This window comes from Magnolia sinica, chromosome 17, assembly GCF_029962835.1.
Source record: "Magnolia sinica isolate HGM2019 chromosome 17, MsV1, whole genome shotgun sequence".
Lineage (NCBI taxonomy): Eukaryota > Viridiplantae > Streptophyta > Magnoliopsida > Magnoliales > Magnoliaceae > Magnolia > Magnolia sinica.
This window is the reverse complement of record NC_080589.1, coordinates 23,600,116-23,617,565: the sequence shown is the minus strand read 5'-3', so window position 1 is coordinate 23,617,565 and position 17,450 is coordinate 23,600,116. Positions and strand designations below refer to the sequence as shown.

General features: G+C 40.2%; 1 protein-coding gene across 2 annotated transcripts in view; it reads right to left on the bottom strand.

The window, feature by feature from the left end:
- The window catches only part of LOC131231215 (LEC14B homolog), an 82,111-nt gene that overhangs the window by 38,704 nt on the left and 25,957 nt on the right, over positions 1-17,450 (bottom strand). For both annotated transcript variants that reach the window (XM_058227333.1, XM_058227332.1), the window contains one exon: positions 13,744-13,821. In XM_058227333.1, coding sequence (XP_058083316.1) covers positions 13,744-13,821 — 78 coding nt within the window. The remainder of the gene's footprint in view (positions 1-13,743; positions 13,822-17,450) is intronic.

Sequence of the window (17,450 nt, the reverse complement as noted above, 5' to 3'; positions counted from 1 at the left end):
TAATTTTGCTTCGGTAATTGTACGAGGATTTGCAAAGGTAATTGGACCATGTTCCTTTATAATTTTTGGGGAGTTTAACATTAAAATGTCATTATCTAGCTTGCTTTTGAATTTCCTACGTTCTTTCCAGGTTTGTCACATAGAGAATCTTTCTCATCTTTAACTTTAGGAAGTGAGGTTCCCTTGTCTTTAGCCTCATTTCAGTCAATAATTCTGACAAAGATGAAATGCATGAATGGGCTTCTTAGAGCTAAAGGAATTTTATGGCTTGTAGAGGATAGGTAGATCTGCTCCATGATTATGCTGTCTATATCCAACCTTTTTTTTCTTTATTTTATAGTTTGGCTAGTTTTGATAAATTTTCTTCACCTCTATGCTTTTCAGCATGGCAGTTTTCTTCCTTGTTCTTCCTTTCTCTCCCTTTTTTTATTTAAGGGAGAGTGCCAGTAGTCAAGCTAATCTGATGTTATTGCTCCCTGGTTTCAAGTTTTAAATGAATTCTTGAACTGATCAAGGTTATGTAGGCTCTAGTATTGGTGAGTTGATGGGCTGTTTATTCTGTTCTGCAGAGAAAATAGGTATGTTTTTCAATGGAGTGGCGTCAAAGTGGTAGAAGCTATCAGTGGAGGGCCTTGGGAGAGTCCACCAAAATCTTGCCTTGTGATTATTGGCACTGATAGATCTGAACTTGAAGCTATCTATGGACAACTTTCAAAATCAACAGCTGATCCTCACAAGGAGATAGCATCATATATTGGAGGTTCCACAGAGTCCGTAAAAAAAAAATTGGCTTTGAAAATTGCAAAGGATGGAAGATTTAAGGCTTGCAAACTTAGCGTTGTTTAACTAATATGGATGTCACTTCTTTGCCATTCTTTGATTTTGTGCCATGAACATGCGATGCAAACACATTTTAGGATCAGAATCTCCAAACTGTCACTTGCTATTATTGCCATTATTTACCTTTTAACAAGTCATGGCTATAGAGATACAATACTTAGATTGCCACCAATTTTATTTCATTTTTAAGTGGTTTTACAATTCAGAAATTGTTCTTCGACAAACATAAATTTTATTAGGGATTTTAAAATATAAATAAATAAATAAATAAATATTTTTTAAGGTGCTGGACAAGCACACAAATGAAACATCAGGAAGTTTCGGAAAGTCAATCTTGGAGGGTGCATCGGCCTGGCCTGAAAGTGATGCGATATGGGGTGTATCAGACAGTTTTGGCCCTATATCAGACTGCATATGCATACTTTTTCTATATGATTATATGCATTCTTATGATCAGCTTCTGGGACAATTCTACTTCACATCTCACTGGGTTTTGGGATATGTTGTGAGGTAATAGCTGCATAGCTAATGGTTGGAAGCAGTGTTCGAAATATCGGTATCTCATTACATATTGCATCCTTGGGATACAGACGCGTATCGGTTATTGCACAGGATATATCATTTGTATTGGTTAATTTATCGCACTTTTTGGGAAACATGGGGAAACATTGGGGAAATGGTTGAATCAATGTTTCAAATAGTGCCCGTAGCGTAGTGGTAATGTACGCTACGTAGCGTGGCATGGCCGTAGTGCTACATAGCGTCCCAAATAGCGTAAATCGTAGCATACGCAACAGCTATGTAGCGCGTAGCATCCGTAGCATAAGCTACAATGTATTTTTTTACTGTTTTATTTTTTTCATTCTTTTTTTCACGTTTTCTTTGTTTCTAATGTTGAGGAATGTAACACTTGTATTGTACTTGATACTTTTAACCTATAGGATTTTTATTTCTTTTCATAATTGTGACTTGTGGTTTCAATTAGACATTATTAATTAAAGTGGTTTGGTTAGAAAGTTGTTGATGTGATAATTATTTAATTTGGCTTATATATGTGGATTGGCTTTTGATAAATGATAACTAATAACTTTTTTGAACATGCTTATAATTTATAAAATGAATCATCTTTTAGGCATTTTTCTATTTTTTTCCTTCTTTTTTTTCACTATTTATTATATTTGTCCTATTTTTAAATTAAAAAAATGGAAGTATCGTGTAGCTTACGCTTCACGCTACGTATTTACGCTAAACGCTATAGAGGGCTGAGCGCTACGCATCACACTACCGCTATTTAAAACACTGGGTTGAATTTTTCAATGAAACTTCGAGGATTGTTTTTTTTTTTTTTTTTTCTTTTTTCTTTTTCTTTTTTATTTTATTTTATTTTATTTTAAAGACCTTAATACCCACTTTTAAATCATAACATCTCAAAAAAGAAGTGCACATAATAGGTTTCTTTTGTATAGGGTCGTAAGCTATGCGTTGTCTGACTGAACTAATGCAACTATATTCGAATTAAATGCATAACATTTAGAGTGTATGTGATGATCATTTCATCAAATACTCGTAAATACTTCGAAATTGTTCTCAATTGAGGGCTGGTTGAAAGAATTTAAAAAAAAAAAAAACAAAAAAAAAACATGGAGAATATGAAGAACCAATGGATATCGAAATCAAAGCTCCAACTCCATGATTTTTCATGCAAAACATGAAGAACCAATGGATATCGAAATCAAAGCTCCAACTCCATGATTTTTCATGCAAAACATGAAGAACTAATGAATTTGTAAGCATTTGACACTGATTTAACATAATTTCAACAACAAAAATGGATCGGAAATTAAAAATGCTCACCAAATCGAACATGTTGGATTTATCGGCACTACTCGTCCATTTCATATCACACAGGTGGGATACAAGATATATCATGTGATATAACGGCACTACCTGTGCATTTCATATCACATGGGTGGGATACAATATATTGTGGGATTTATCGGCCGTTATCGTCTATATTAAAAACATTAGTTGGAAGTTCTTTTTTCATCTAGATTGCCGATGTTATGATTTTTGGTTAAATACATATTGATTGGAGTCCTAATCAATGTGCTAAACTGGAAAATATTAGGGACTATCCTTACACCATTTTTATCTTTGTCATCATCATAGCACCCTGTCAGTGTATATGGTACCATAGATCAGGTTAACATCGTGCAAACTGCTTTGATTCAATGTGGGACTAGAAATCGGTTATTTACCAACAACTTTTAGATCATGCCTTTGTTGTCGTTTTTTTTCTTATATAAGTGACAGTTGTGGATGCTTGTTTTGTAAGCGTTGTGGAGCCCACCTTGATGCATGGTTTTCATAATCTTCGCCCACCTTGATGCATAGTTTATTTAAGTGACAGTTGCATAAGCCTGTTTTGTGAGCGTTGTGGGGCCCACCTTGATGCATGGTTTTTGTAATCTTGGCCCACCTTGATGCATGGCTTATTTTGCAAGTTCTCGATGTGCCCACGTGTATAGGTTGAGCCTTAAGACCCTTGGTTTGGACCAAATAACTAAGTGGGTTGGGAATGGGCTTGCAGCTTTATCGTGATCAAACAAGTGGGCCCTTTGTTTTAAAAACCTATTTTCGGGCACAGCCCCTGGGTCAAGCCCAATATGTACAATCTGGGCCAAGCTTGGGCTGGACTTTTTTGGCCCGTCACGGGCCCGAGCTAGGATTGTATAAAATAAGACGGGCCGAGCTAGGACAAAGCTTGGCCCTACGCTAATCCGGCCCATTGACAGCTCTACTCATGTAGTAAGAGCTTCTAAAACCTTGCTTAGGCATCATCGTCCATGGCCTCCATTCCTCCATGTAGTCCCATTATCGACGTTAAGTGCATCCTTGATCAGGGACAAGTGTCGTTTGTAGAAGAGGATCCTGCTTTGGATCCTGCCATCGTCCTCAGTATGCGCCCTTATGGTTCCTCGGGCATTCAAGAAATGACAGAAGGAGGTGGCAACTGCTCCTAAGGTGAGCCTGCAAGAAGCCTAGTCCACTTCAAGATACTACAAGATATCATCGATATCTCACGAGAGAGTTCTTCGGCATTTTCTCGCCCCAGAGCTAGCTGGCCTATGCATGCCTCTACTTATGACATTTGCCACATGTCGTGAGTCTTCTCTAGAGCTTGCCTCGACCATGCTTTGCCTCTGGATATTGCCAAGGGTGGTAAGATCGTCCAATTGTTTAACCTAGAAAACAGGTGTCTTCTTGCAACCAATATAGTCTACAGTAGAAGACCACGAGGTGATGCTAGTTTGAAAATGGGTGGCGATTCAAATTCAAATTTGGATTTGAATTTGAATTTAGTAGAGAATCTCGAGTTCCACTCCGTCCTTTGTCAGGCTTCACTGTCAGAGCAGTAGGCTTCTACCTCTTCGCTAGCCAACGGTCATGGAGAGGTCAATAGTCCTCTCCCCACTTGGATAGAGGAAGATTCTATGCCAAAGGAGGTTACAGTGGGAGATAAAGGCTTCAAGTCTTTTCCCTGGATGGCTAGGACTAGGTTCCGAGGAGCCATGATTCGGTTCTTCAGCAATTGGATAGGGTGGATCCTATAGCAAAAGCAGCAGTTGGTCTCCCTTTCTAGTCTTCCTTAGGAGACCTTTCAATGACCTAGACCCAAATCAACGCTCAACCTTCCTTTGCCCAGGTGGATGCTCCCCCTTCGATCGTTGACCAGGTTCAGTCCTCTTCTTCTCCTCTTGCATAATTTGTCCTCTTCTCTCTCCTTGCATCTTGCCCCGAGCAAGTTAGGGTATGAACTTGAACTTGAGGCCTATATTTCCCCCTCGACTATAAAGGGCTCTCAGGCTTTGGTTCATTCCTCCTCGAATGTTCTTTCTTGTAGCCCTTCTTTGGGTCTAGAAGAGTATGTTGAAAGGGTCATTCTGGCGATAGTGATTCCTCCAATTAGATCCTCCTTTGGAATGGAGGACATCAGGGAACCCCAGGGTAACAGTCCACCCTTGGTTTTGTCCCAAATTCAATTGGAATTCCTAATGGAAACAGTTTTAAAAAATGATGGGTTAAGGACGCAATCTGTCATGTAAGTAAAACCTCTGGGAGTGGTTTTTTGCAATAGGGATGACAATTACATCACGCTTCCTCACCTTGTTGCCAAAGGGCTCTTTGGATTTCCGCGATGGTTTTGCCCAGGAATTCCGCTAGGGCGGTTAATGGTAATAGGGAGGTGTTGAATTTAGGGGTCAACCTAGCAGGTCAGGTTGAGGCCATCCCTCGCGCTGATAGAAAGGGCAAAGGGGGTTCTATGGTTTCCCAATAATGATCTTGCCTTGGAATGTTTGTGGCCTAAGCGGCCTTGGAAAAAGGTCCATTGCTAAGGAAATTTGTGCTAGGTCCAGAGTTTGGTTGATTGTCCTACAGGAAACTATGCTCAATTCAGTTACCAGCTCTATGATTAGATTAATTTGGAATTGGAAGGGAGTTGATTGCCTGGCCCTTGACTACTTGGGTTGTCGGGGGGGGGGGGGGGGGGGGGTGGTGTGTTCGAAAGAAAAAAGAAAGGAGGATGGGTAACTTTCATGTGAACATTATTTTTAGGAATGTCTCATCTAGTTTTTGGTGGCTCTTCTCGAGTGTGTATGGCCCAAGTCGATCGACGCTTCATAACGATCTTTGGGAGGAACTGTCAGCCGCTTGTGAAAGATTGTCTCTTCCCTGGTGCATTGGTGACAACTTTAAAGTTGTTTGTTTTGCATGTATATATTTTCCAAATATCTACCTCTTATGTGATGCAGGACAATTAACCACTTGCACTAAAAGCTCAAACTGATAGAGAACGGCGAATTAATCCCTTTATCTCATAGTAGCCCAGGCCCCACATCCATAAGTTAGGTCATTAGCCAAATCCTCCTCATTGGCCCCAAATCTATAGGTTCCGCCCCCTCATGGTCCCCAATCACATGGGTTCCGCCTCACATGAGCCACCCACCTCACATGGGTTGTCCACCCCGAGTATGCCCTTACATCCCACAGGCCACCCCACTCAGAGCCCAGTGTCAAAATGCCCCTGCATGAATCACCCCCGATGAAGAGTCTCGAACACAAGACCTCCCACCCTGATACCAATTTGATGCAGGACAATTAACCACTTGCTCTAAAAGCTCGAACTGATAGAGCATAGCGAATTAATCCATTTATCTCATAGCCCAAGCCCCACATCTATATGTTAGGTCCTCGACTGAACCCTCCTCATGGGCCCCAAATCACATGGGTTCTGCCTCACACGAGCCGCCCGCCTCACACAGGCCGCTCACCCCGACTGTGCCCCCATATCCCACAGGCCACCCCACTCGAGCCCAGTGTCAAAATGCCCCTGCATTATTATGCAAGCAAGATACAAAGACGATGGATCATTTGCTTCTACAATGCTCCTTCTCGGTTAGTATTTGGCTCGGGATCCTCACTTTAGCTAAGATCTCTTGGGTTATGCCTCCATCTATTGTGGGTCTTTCTGATACCTCGTATGCGGTGGACGGTGGAAACCTTGGAAGCAAAAAAAAAAAAAAAAGGAGGTTGCTTCTATTGCCAATTCGGTGGGCTATATAGGGAGAAAGGAACAACCGATGCTTCCACAATGAAAGTCTTTCGATGGCTGGGGTGTTCAATAGAGTCCTTTTGTTTCGCGATTAGTCTCCTTGAGAGCTTTTAGTCGAGGGTGTTGTGAGGGTTCTTCCAACGATGGGGTTGGTTTTTGTTGTTGTAATTTTTTTTATAGCTTCTTCTAGGTTTTATTCTTTTTTTTTTATATATTTTTTTGTTCTCTTTTTGTTTTTGGTTTGTTTTTTTCTCAATTGTGGCCTAATAAAATTCTTCATCTTTCAAAAAAAGAAAATATCCCAAAATGTATCAATCATGTGGTTACTAAGACTACAATGAATGCACTGCCAATAACAATGACCATGACCATGGCTACAACTGAAGTATGTACCACGGCTTCCCCAATTATTTCCTCCTCCAAAGCAACCTCCCCCTAAATCTCTACCACCAGAACAACCACCACGACCATGACCACTACCATGACTTCCCCCATCTCCTCTACCAAATGTAGAAACAAATGCAGAATGATCTGACAAAGAGGGACCCTGTACACTAAATGCACACTGAACACAAGCGAATGCCTCATTGATGAATGAAATCTCGCTACCTCCAAGAATTTGAGCTTAGACATGCTCGAACTCAGGACGAAGACCAGAAATGAATTTAGCAAAGTGGAATTCCTCTCTCTGCTGTCTAATAGTCTCATAATCAATAAACAGAGGTTGGTATATATTTAGTTATCCCACATGCCTCACAAGGCTAAATAACACTCTTTGGTGCTTTTATCTCCTTGTTGAAGAGCAAAGTTATTCTGAAATAACTCATAAATCCAAGTTAGGTTCTTTTCACCTGAATACATTTCTCTCAAATTTTCCCATACTTCCTTTACAGTTAGGAAAGAGATAATGTTTGCACTAATATGAGGTTCCATACTATTCCATGGCAATGCTTTAATTTGAACATCCGTCACTTCCCAATCTTTGTATTTTATTGAACCTTCTTCAGGTTTGGGGGAAGTCAAATATCTTAATTTCCTTTTATCCGAAAGGAATACCTCTACCGATGTGGCCTATTGTAAGTAATTTCCTCCATAGAGTTTAGTTGATGTGATCTGAAAGTTCATCGACTCAGATGGAGACTAAAGACCAATCTTGGCTTCATTCTTGACATCTATAGATGTAGGAGAAACCAAACACACAAGGGAAGAATGTTTAACTTTAGCTTACCCAACACATACAAACTGATGTATATCAACAAACACGATCACTTGATTTCACTTCTTGTTTCAAAACCTCCAAACATATGCTGATTCTTTAACTCTTACTATAAACAACTTCAACACATACCTTCAACCTCAAATTTGATCATAAACCTGGCCACAGATGCACGATGCCCCACTTTTGTCCATCACTATTAGGATCTATATGAAAGTGGACCTCACACACATACACGGAATACGAGCACACAACCTACCATATGGTGGTTGAGAGAGATTTGAGCAGATCAGCCCCCAATGACTTTAGATTTTCATCTCAAAACAATAAATAGAAGAAAAAAAGAGAACCATTGAAGATGAAGGAAGAGATCAATGCCTGGAACAATTACGCTTTGATACCATGTTGATGTGATTAAGAAAGAGGGAAAGAGGAGGGAAAGAGTAAGAAAGAGAGAATGTGTGTGTGTGTGTGTGTGTGTGTGTGTGTGAGAGAGAGAGAGAGAGAGAGAGAGAGAGAGAATAGAGATTAGGATTCACTCCCCCTTTCTCTTTTGTTTTATTTTAAGTCATAAACACAATACCATAATGCCCTTAATTAAAAGAAAAAAGCAAGAATTCCCAACACGCCTTAAATAACTAGTAATAAAGAAAAGAGACTAATTCCCAACATGTCTTAAACAACTAGTAATAAAGAAAAGAGATTAAAGTATGAAAGATAAGAGAGTCCAATGAGAAAGAGATGGCCGTAACAAGGACCATGTGCTCGGTAATGAAGATACTTGTTAAGAATTCAAATCTGACCATAGCAGCATAATGTATTTATATAAACAATGGACATCAGATCAAATGACCTAATCAGTCCATACGTGACTCTGGAGGTGTGCAGAAGAACCTCACACCTGTGGTGCACACCTGCGTGCACCATTCGGAGGAAACACAACCCTTTAAATGCTGTAAATTCTCCACTCAGCCTGAGCTTGTAACAACCATCTGTGATGAGAGGCGGCAAAGATTGCAAGGGTCTTTGCCAATAAATGGAAATGTCATTTCCCCCACCTTCATTTTGTAGCACGTTGTTTTGACTGTGACATCGAATGTCACTTTCCTAAAGACACCGAGGCATCCTACCTTCCAAAGCCACCTGCTGCAGCTGCCTTGTGGAGAGGGCCATGATGGCTCTTGCCCAAAGAGGTTAATCCATCTCCTTTCAGCAACATGCCACTGCACCAGCAACATAACACAAACCTTGTACGGTAGGCAACCTTGCTGTTGGAAATCCGTACCTCCTCTCACCTAAACAAAAACTCATTCCATCTCAAACATCCACCACACATGCCTGGCAGTTGTTCTCTGTCCTTATTGTAGTCATCCCCAACATCTTTTAAAAATAAAAATAAAAATCAGTGGAACCAACTCTCCTCTCATGGATTCCAAAGTCTGTAAGGGCCAGCAGCTAGACATAATGTTTCTCTTCCCAATTGCTTTGCATGGGATTGTACGAGCTACATGATTGTCTTGCTAAGGAAGTCCCATCATAGAGAACCCTGACACTGTTTCCATAAGAGGAATTCTCCTCTTGACAGAGGATTCTTCTCTATGGACCATGGACATGTGCCACATAGCCCAAGGCCAACCTCGGCCTTCCACGTGACCCTCAAATTCTCAACAAGTACTAGAGAGTACGAAAACCTAGAGAAGCCTTCTCTCTTAAAGCTGGGAGCAAGTGCAAAGCTAGACATCTATGGACGCTTTGTACTAGTATGATACCTCCCTTCTCCAATAGAATTTGGATAGACTCCTTTGGCATTCTCTACGATAAAGAATGGAGGGCTATCCTTCACTCTTAGTACATGTTACTCTCCTCTCTTTATTGACTTGAACCATAGTCCCCACCTTCAAGAGGACAATCCTAGTTGTAGACGCCCCAATTTGGCATCCTACTATGTACTCTGAATATGACTTTGTTGTTTTGTCAAATCTTAAACACTCACGGGACATAGTTTTCTACCGCTGCTTCCATCATTGCTGCTTCAAAAGCATTAGCCAATTAATACATTGTGTCTACCCTAAACATCCAAAGGACAATCTCAGTCTCTCACTAGTACACTTTTCTCCCTTTCGGGCCTATTTGGATTTGTGGAATCCAAAAAGTAACATTGGAAAATAAAACATTTTCCATAGATGTGACATTTTCTACCTATTGAGACAATAAAGTAACTTGTCGAAAACAGTTTTCCTTTCCATGGATTGTGATTTTCTTTTCCTCCCAAAAACCTGAGGGCTTGTTTGGGTTGCTTGATACCAATTAATAGATTTGGAAAGGAAAATATCACATCGGAAGAAAACCGTGGATAAGAAAATAATCCTAAAAAGTTGTTTGTTTTAGTTTTTGTGATCTCCAGGGTAATTTAGAATGGTCAATGACCAAAAAGTGAAATCCATCTCTCAAAATGTGTGGAATGAGGAATATCGAATTCTTTGGAAGAAAAGGAATAACTCCATTTTCTAAGGGAAGTTCTGTAAAGGAAAACGGTTTTCCACAGGTTACTTTATTGTCACAATCGCCAAAACATGTTGTTGAAAATGTTTTCTTTTCCACGGTTACTTTTTTTATTCCACCCATCCAAATAGGTCCTAATAACCCTATTTTCATGATTTTTAGAGAGAATACTCACATTTTCACTATTGCCCTTTCCACGTTTCTATGGAAAACACATTTGCTAAAACAAACAACCTTTCTAGGATTCTTTTCCACAAATTTCCTAACCCACTCTTTTTCTTCAATGTAGCGTTTTCCTTTTCCAAATCAACTTTTTGGACTCAACGCTCCAAAGAGGCCCCTAAGATTTCATGAGGAGAAAAGGTACTCAAGTTAACCACCCTATAATGAAACCTGAAACAGTAAACAAAAATGATAATAATAATAATATTATAAAAAAAACATTTCAAAACCACCCTATAATGAAACCTGAAACAGTAAAAGGATATCTTGGTTAATCATGTCACAGAGTTTCTTTTTGGCGATCAAACTGACCAATGGATATATCCAAGGTGACTTGAATTCCCCACATTCAAAAGGATTTGGCAAAATTCCCATTTTTAAAGAGCTTAAATATCATCTTCAACAGTTTTTCGCAAAATCCAGTCTTCAATCCCAGCATGTAATTAGATTCACAGAGTCCACAGTCACCCTGACCGCCGATCTTGGCAAGAACATTGATAAGAACCATAGGGTGGCCTTTATCTTCCATCAAAGCAATCTAAACCCTTTGTGTGTTACAAATATATGATTTGAATGGCCGATGGTCCATATCTTAAAATTGGATGGCTAGGAATGCTAGATCTTCAATCAGGACCCTTGGATGCCTAATATACAATCTGGCAGCTTGATCCTCAATCATCTAGATTGTGGGATCATCATGGACCCATTGGATGGTGGCCTATGGCTGGATGCATCAAGGAAGTAGCATGCTACATACCCATTTTTAAGCCATGTAGTGAAGCAACCTACCCTATAGACCAGTGTTCGAAATATCAATACTATCGGCCGATATTATCGTTATCGCACCCCTGCGAGACAATACAGTCACGATAACCCCCGGAAGATACCAAAAAACTCAAAATCCAGATATCGGCCGATATATCGTCGATATCGCACGATATTTTGACGATATCACGCGATTCCCTCTCCATTATTGTCGGACATCGACGTCATCATCCGAAAAAATCGGAAAAATAAAATAGATGGTGGATTTCGGTACCTGTAGAAGAGATCGCCATGATCGAAAGCTTCCATTTGGTGGGCCATTCGAATTGAAGCATCATTCCTAGGTTACCGCAAATAGCATCTCCGATTTTGGAGAGAAATCCGGAGACATCCGATGAGATTTGGGAGATATTTTAGGGTTCTGGTTTCCGGAACCCTCTCTGTTTGAAAACCAAAGGTCGTTCGAGCCTTTTTTCTCGGACGCGGATTAGCTACTGATAGGTTGAGTAGCGAGATCGCTACTGAAGTGACGTCACCAAGTTACGTGGGTCCCACCATGATGAATGTGTTATATCCACACGGTCCATCCATTTGGAGATATCATTTTAGGACATGAGTCAAATAACGAGGGAGATAAAATTCTGTAATGGACCCCACTACAGAAAACAATGGAGAAAGTGACATACACTATTGAAACCTTCCTAAGGTCCACCGTGATGTTTATTTGAGATCCGACCCGTTAATAAGTTTAAAAAGGCATTATGAAAGGGAAAAAAAAAATCAGCTTAATCGAAAACTTTTGTGGCCCTCAGAAGTTTTTAATGGTGGGCGTCACTCTCTCTACTGCTTTCTGTGGTGGGGTCCACTGGAGCTTTGAATCTTAGTCATTCTTAGGCTAATGGCATAAAATGTTCTCTCCAAATTAATGGACGGTGTGGATACAAAACATACATCATGGTGGGGCCCACGGAACTTGGTGACGTCAATTCAGTAGCGAGTCTCGCTACTCAGCTAATCCGCGCCCCCTTTTTTTTTATTGTTATCGAGTACGCGCACGGCGCACCACCGAACTGTGTTGACGTCACCAAGTTCTGTGGGTCCCAGCATGAGGTATGTGTTATATCCAGGCCGTTCGTCCATTTGGCGAGCTCTTTGTAAGGCTTTAGCAGAAAAATAAGACAGATCCAAAGATCAACTGGACCACACTGCAAACAGCAGTGGTAGATTGAACGTTTACCATTGAAACCCTTTTGAGGGTCACGGAAGTTTTGGATCAATATGATATTTATTTTTCCCCTTCATTCAGGTCAGGTCTGTGTGACCTAATTAACAGATTGGATAGAAAATAAACATTATCGTGGGCCCTACGACCCAGGGAGGTTTCAACAGTAGGAATTTTCCTACCCACCTTTTCCTTTAGTGTGGCCCATTTTAGTCTTGGATTCTGCTCATTTTTGCTCTCAAGTGCTAAAATGATCTCAAAAAATGAATGGACGAGGTGGATTTCTTACAAACATCATAGTGGACCCCACATAGGTTTTGAGCGAAGGAACTTGGTAGCAGCGCCCCACCCCCAGTGTGGTGGGAAGTGGATCCCCTAGTGAGCAGTGTACTTTGTAAACTTTGTGGGCCAACTATAATTCATGTATTTTATTCACTCCGTCCATCCATTTTACCAGATAAATTTATGGTTTGAATGAAGAGAAAAAACTATTATTAGCCTGAACCAAAACTTTTGTGACCCACTAATGGTCAATCACCATTGTTTCCTATGGTATGGTCTACCTAATTATTGGATCTGTTTTATTTTTTAGATAATGTCCTGAAATGATATGGAAAAACGGATGAACAGGGTTGATACTGAATATAGTTGTCTTAGTTCAATCGGACAGCGCACAGCTTGGGACCTTATACAAAGGAAATTTATTATGTACACTTCTTTTTTGAAACTTTATGATTTAAAAGTGTGTATTAAGGGCTTTTTTAACAATCCCCAAAGTTTCATTAAAAAATTCAACCATTTTCCCAATGTTTCCCCATGTTTCTCAAAAAGTGCGATAAACTATGCGATACAAACGATATATCCCATGCGATAACCGATACGTATTTGTATCCCAACGGTGTGATACATTGTGCGATACCGATATTTCGAACACTGCTCTAGACAACCTTGAATTGGAAGTAATAGTAGGACACATAATTTTTATCTATACATGGAAAGCTTATGGTGGAACATGACTCTTTTTGCATCATCTCTTGGGCTTCTAAGAAGAGTTTAGGTCAAGATTTTTTAATATTTCTGAGGATATTCAAGAGCTAGCTAAGCAGTGGTTTCTTTTCTTCATGTTCCTCACTAGGATAACAAGATACTAGATAGCTTAGCAAGAGAAGGTGCTGTTGGATGGTCTTCAAGAATTGGGCGATCTCTGCCAATGCTGTATTGTATGGTATCAGTTATCTTGATACAATTCACCACTCATCAAATAAATCATCATCATCATTCTTCATTCACACACATACACACAAAGGGTGTGGTATGAAAGAGTAAAATTCCTTAGAAAAGATAACGAAGCTCAGAATTTACCTTGCAAAGATTATCATCACTTCCAGAATATATGAGATGGCCAGTTTCATCAGCAAAGCACACTGTATTAACATCGGACTGTAAAAGAGAAGCCAAAATCAGATCTCATTTTGATCTTTCAACATCAACAACAAAATTCAAAGGTGAGACTATCAATACAAACAAATGCATGCCTGGTGAGGGCGATGGGTTGAGTCGTGGTTAGCCCATGTGTTAACCCATTTACTAAACAGGCTAAGAATTTTGGTCCGGTGGATCATGGTGCTCCCTAACTGCTGCGTGATGTGCATGTGGGACGCAGAGATGGTGGATCATTTGTTCATTTAGCACTCCTCTCGGAAAGTGTGGGAGAAGGTTTTAGACTCCTTTGGCTTGCATTGGGTGATGCCGGGGACCATTGTTGGTCTCTTCTTGGCATGGCATGGGGGAGAGCTTTGGAAGAAGGAGAGAGTGGTGCGGAGACTGGCCCTATTGGCAGTTATTTGGGCCATCTGAGGGGAAAGGAACAATCGGAGCTTCTAGGAGAAGAGTGGGTTAGAAATGGATGTTCTATAATAGAGTCAAGATGGATGTCATTAGTCAGGCTTCTTGTGTTAGGGACTCTAGCCATGATGTGTAGCCTTTGCTTTCTGGGTTCTTGTTGCTTGTTAAGTCGTTGAGCTTCGGCTTCTGTTTGAATTTTATTTTATTTTTTAAATTGTCATCTCTCAAAAAAATAAAAAATAAAAGCCTAGACCCAACCCATGACCCATTTAGCCAAAGGCCCAATCCGACCCACTTGAAATTCACTACGCCCAAGCAACTTGACCCATTGAATTGTAATCTGGTCGGCCTCAACCAACCCAGACCACCCCAAGTTTAAGAATACAATATGGGGCTACAGCTATATGCCCAATCCAACCTGGTTAGTGGATATATACATACAAACATACAATATGTATGTATTCTTATTTATTCTATCATTCGTAGAAAAAGGATGGTATCCAACAACAATTAAGTGAAATACACACAGATGATCAATTTAGGTGGTTGATTCGAAGGGTTAAGAATACGCATGGCTAAAGGTACACACACTCATCAAACAATCCCAACTAGGAAATCTTTTTGGAGCACAATCCTAGTTCATTCATGGTGGATCCAATAGACCAATGGTTTGGATTCCTCAAACATGGCCCCACTTGTCCAAAATAAAAAGTGTGCTCATATTCAGGTCAGATAGGTCAGTCAGCCTTTCCCATTGATAACCTAGTGGACATATTGGGTTGGGTACACTCGAACCCAACTTGTTTACTTAAATGGGCCTCATTTTCTGGTCTAAGGCCGACCCACTATTTACCTTGGCCCAAACCTAGGTTAGAAGTGGGTTGGACAAATTGACCCAAGGCTGACACGACCTATTGCCACCCCTATGCATGCCCGTTTCTGCAAAATTAAACTCGTGTAAAAAAGTTAAATCAGCTGATGAAACTCGTGTAAAAAAATTAAATAGGCTGATAGAGGGTAAAAGACTGCACTTTCAAATCACCCTTTGCCTACGCAATGCATGCAATATTAATTAAAAACACATGGACTAAAGGAAATACTTATTACATAGAGTAGAACCATGGTAATCAAACGTGTGCAACTTTCTTAGATTCACCGCACAAAAATAGTACCTTTAATTAATGAAGATGAACCCGACAGCGACCACCTCAAGGTCTGCCTCATGAAGTACAAAAGTGGTGTATGGGAGGCCTGATATTGTGACATAACCATGTCCATCCATATGGGGTCAGCCGAGCATCACACATGCACACATTAGGCATTATCACCTACAATAGGATAACCCAAACCTATTGTTTACCTTTATAATTTTTGTTTCCCAAAATTCCCTTGAAAAATCATATAATTTCTAGGCAAAATGGATTGTAGATTAAATTAACATACAATGGGTTGTAGGAGATTATCTCTCTCTTTTTTGTGACCATCAATGAGATGCAACCTTCCATGGTGGGCCATGGGCCTAAAAATCAGGCCAATCCATGATTTAAGTGGGCCACACCATAGACAACAGGTGAGAATGGATGCCCGCCCATTGAAACTTTCCTGATTGTTTATAGGCATGGTATATTGGTATTCCAAATCAGTTACGTAATGGTCATTACACAATGGTAACAGTCATAACCGTTACGCGTTACAGGGCTGAAATGGCCGTTATAGAAAAAAAGAGTTGTAACGGCCCTATAATGGTCTCGTAGCAATTCGTAATGGCCCTGCAGCGGTTTGTAACGGCCCCACAACACGGTCCCGTAATGGTCCACAAACAATTTTTTTTCAAAAAAAGGTAAAAAGGGCCGCAGTGGCCGTTACAAGCCATATCATAATGGTAATGGTGGTGGCCGTTACGGCCACTATTACCGGTTACCATTATGGAACACCTTGTTTATAGGGCACACAAAGATGTGGCTCAAACATCTAACCAATCCATTGTGTGTCCCCCAATTGGATTAGGGGTCACAATAAATTTCAGGCCAATACATGACCTAAGTGGGCTACACCATAGACAACAGTTGAGAGTGGATGCCCACCCATTGAAACCTCCTGATTGTTGATAGGGCCCACAAAGATGAGGCTCAGACATCTAACCCATCCATTGAGTGTCCCCCAATTGGATGAGGGGTTATACTAAATTTCAGGCCATTCCAAAACTCAGGTGGGCGTGGGCCCCACCAAGTGCTTTTAGATGTGATTTTACATGGTTCCCGATTGTGTGGCCCACCTAAGTTTCAGATGCGGGTGATTTTTTGGGACACCCCATAACCTAGAGAGGACCCACCAAAATGCATGTGGATTTCCTATACACATCATGGTGGGGCCATAGAGCTTAACCTCATAGGAAGTTCCCATAAGGTCGACTTGATATATATATATATTACACACACACATATTGATAAAGGAAACTTCATCAACAAGATATATAGAAGCCAATTACAATAGAGGCTCAGCTTGCCTGGTAATAAGAGACTATACAAGCACTCCTCTCTTCTAAATGCTAGACAGGTCTAAAATCTCATCAGCCAAGACCCTGGGGAAATGCCTTCAACAGATAGTGGGCCTGACCTTAGTGTACTAAAAACAATCTTTGATTATCCAAAAAATGCTAGTTACCTTCTCCTTTACGGTTCCTAAATTTCTTTCAAAAGAAAATCCACCCACATTTGGCCAGAGATAGGTTTCTGATTTTGACCCAAGTGAAGGGAGATGAATCAATCTAAAAAATTTTGAAACACAAACGGTATAGAAGGCAGCAAACAGTATATTTTATCATTTTTATTTTCTTAGTTTCTTACCGGAGTTTACCCTTTCATCCCCTTTCCCCCCAAATGCACAACAAAATGCTTGCAAAGACATGATTATTAAAACTTCTCTCAAAATATTTCTGATTAATAAACCAGAAAAGATCATTTCTATTGTTCAACAACATCAACTTTCTGTTATAATCTTACCAATAAAAATTTGTTATAATCTTGTACACATTTTACACAGCACTTCCCAAAAGCATGTGCCTATGAAATGCACAAAGATATTTGCCAGTTAGTTGCCTATGTATTTAGACCTCATTCATTCTGCATCGATATTCGTCGTATGCCAGATTGATAATTTAAGTGCACCAGAAGAATCTTACTATCATGATAAGATCATCCAACATCCCCCAAATGCGTCATTAT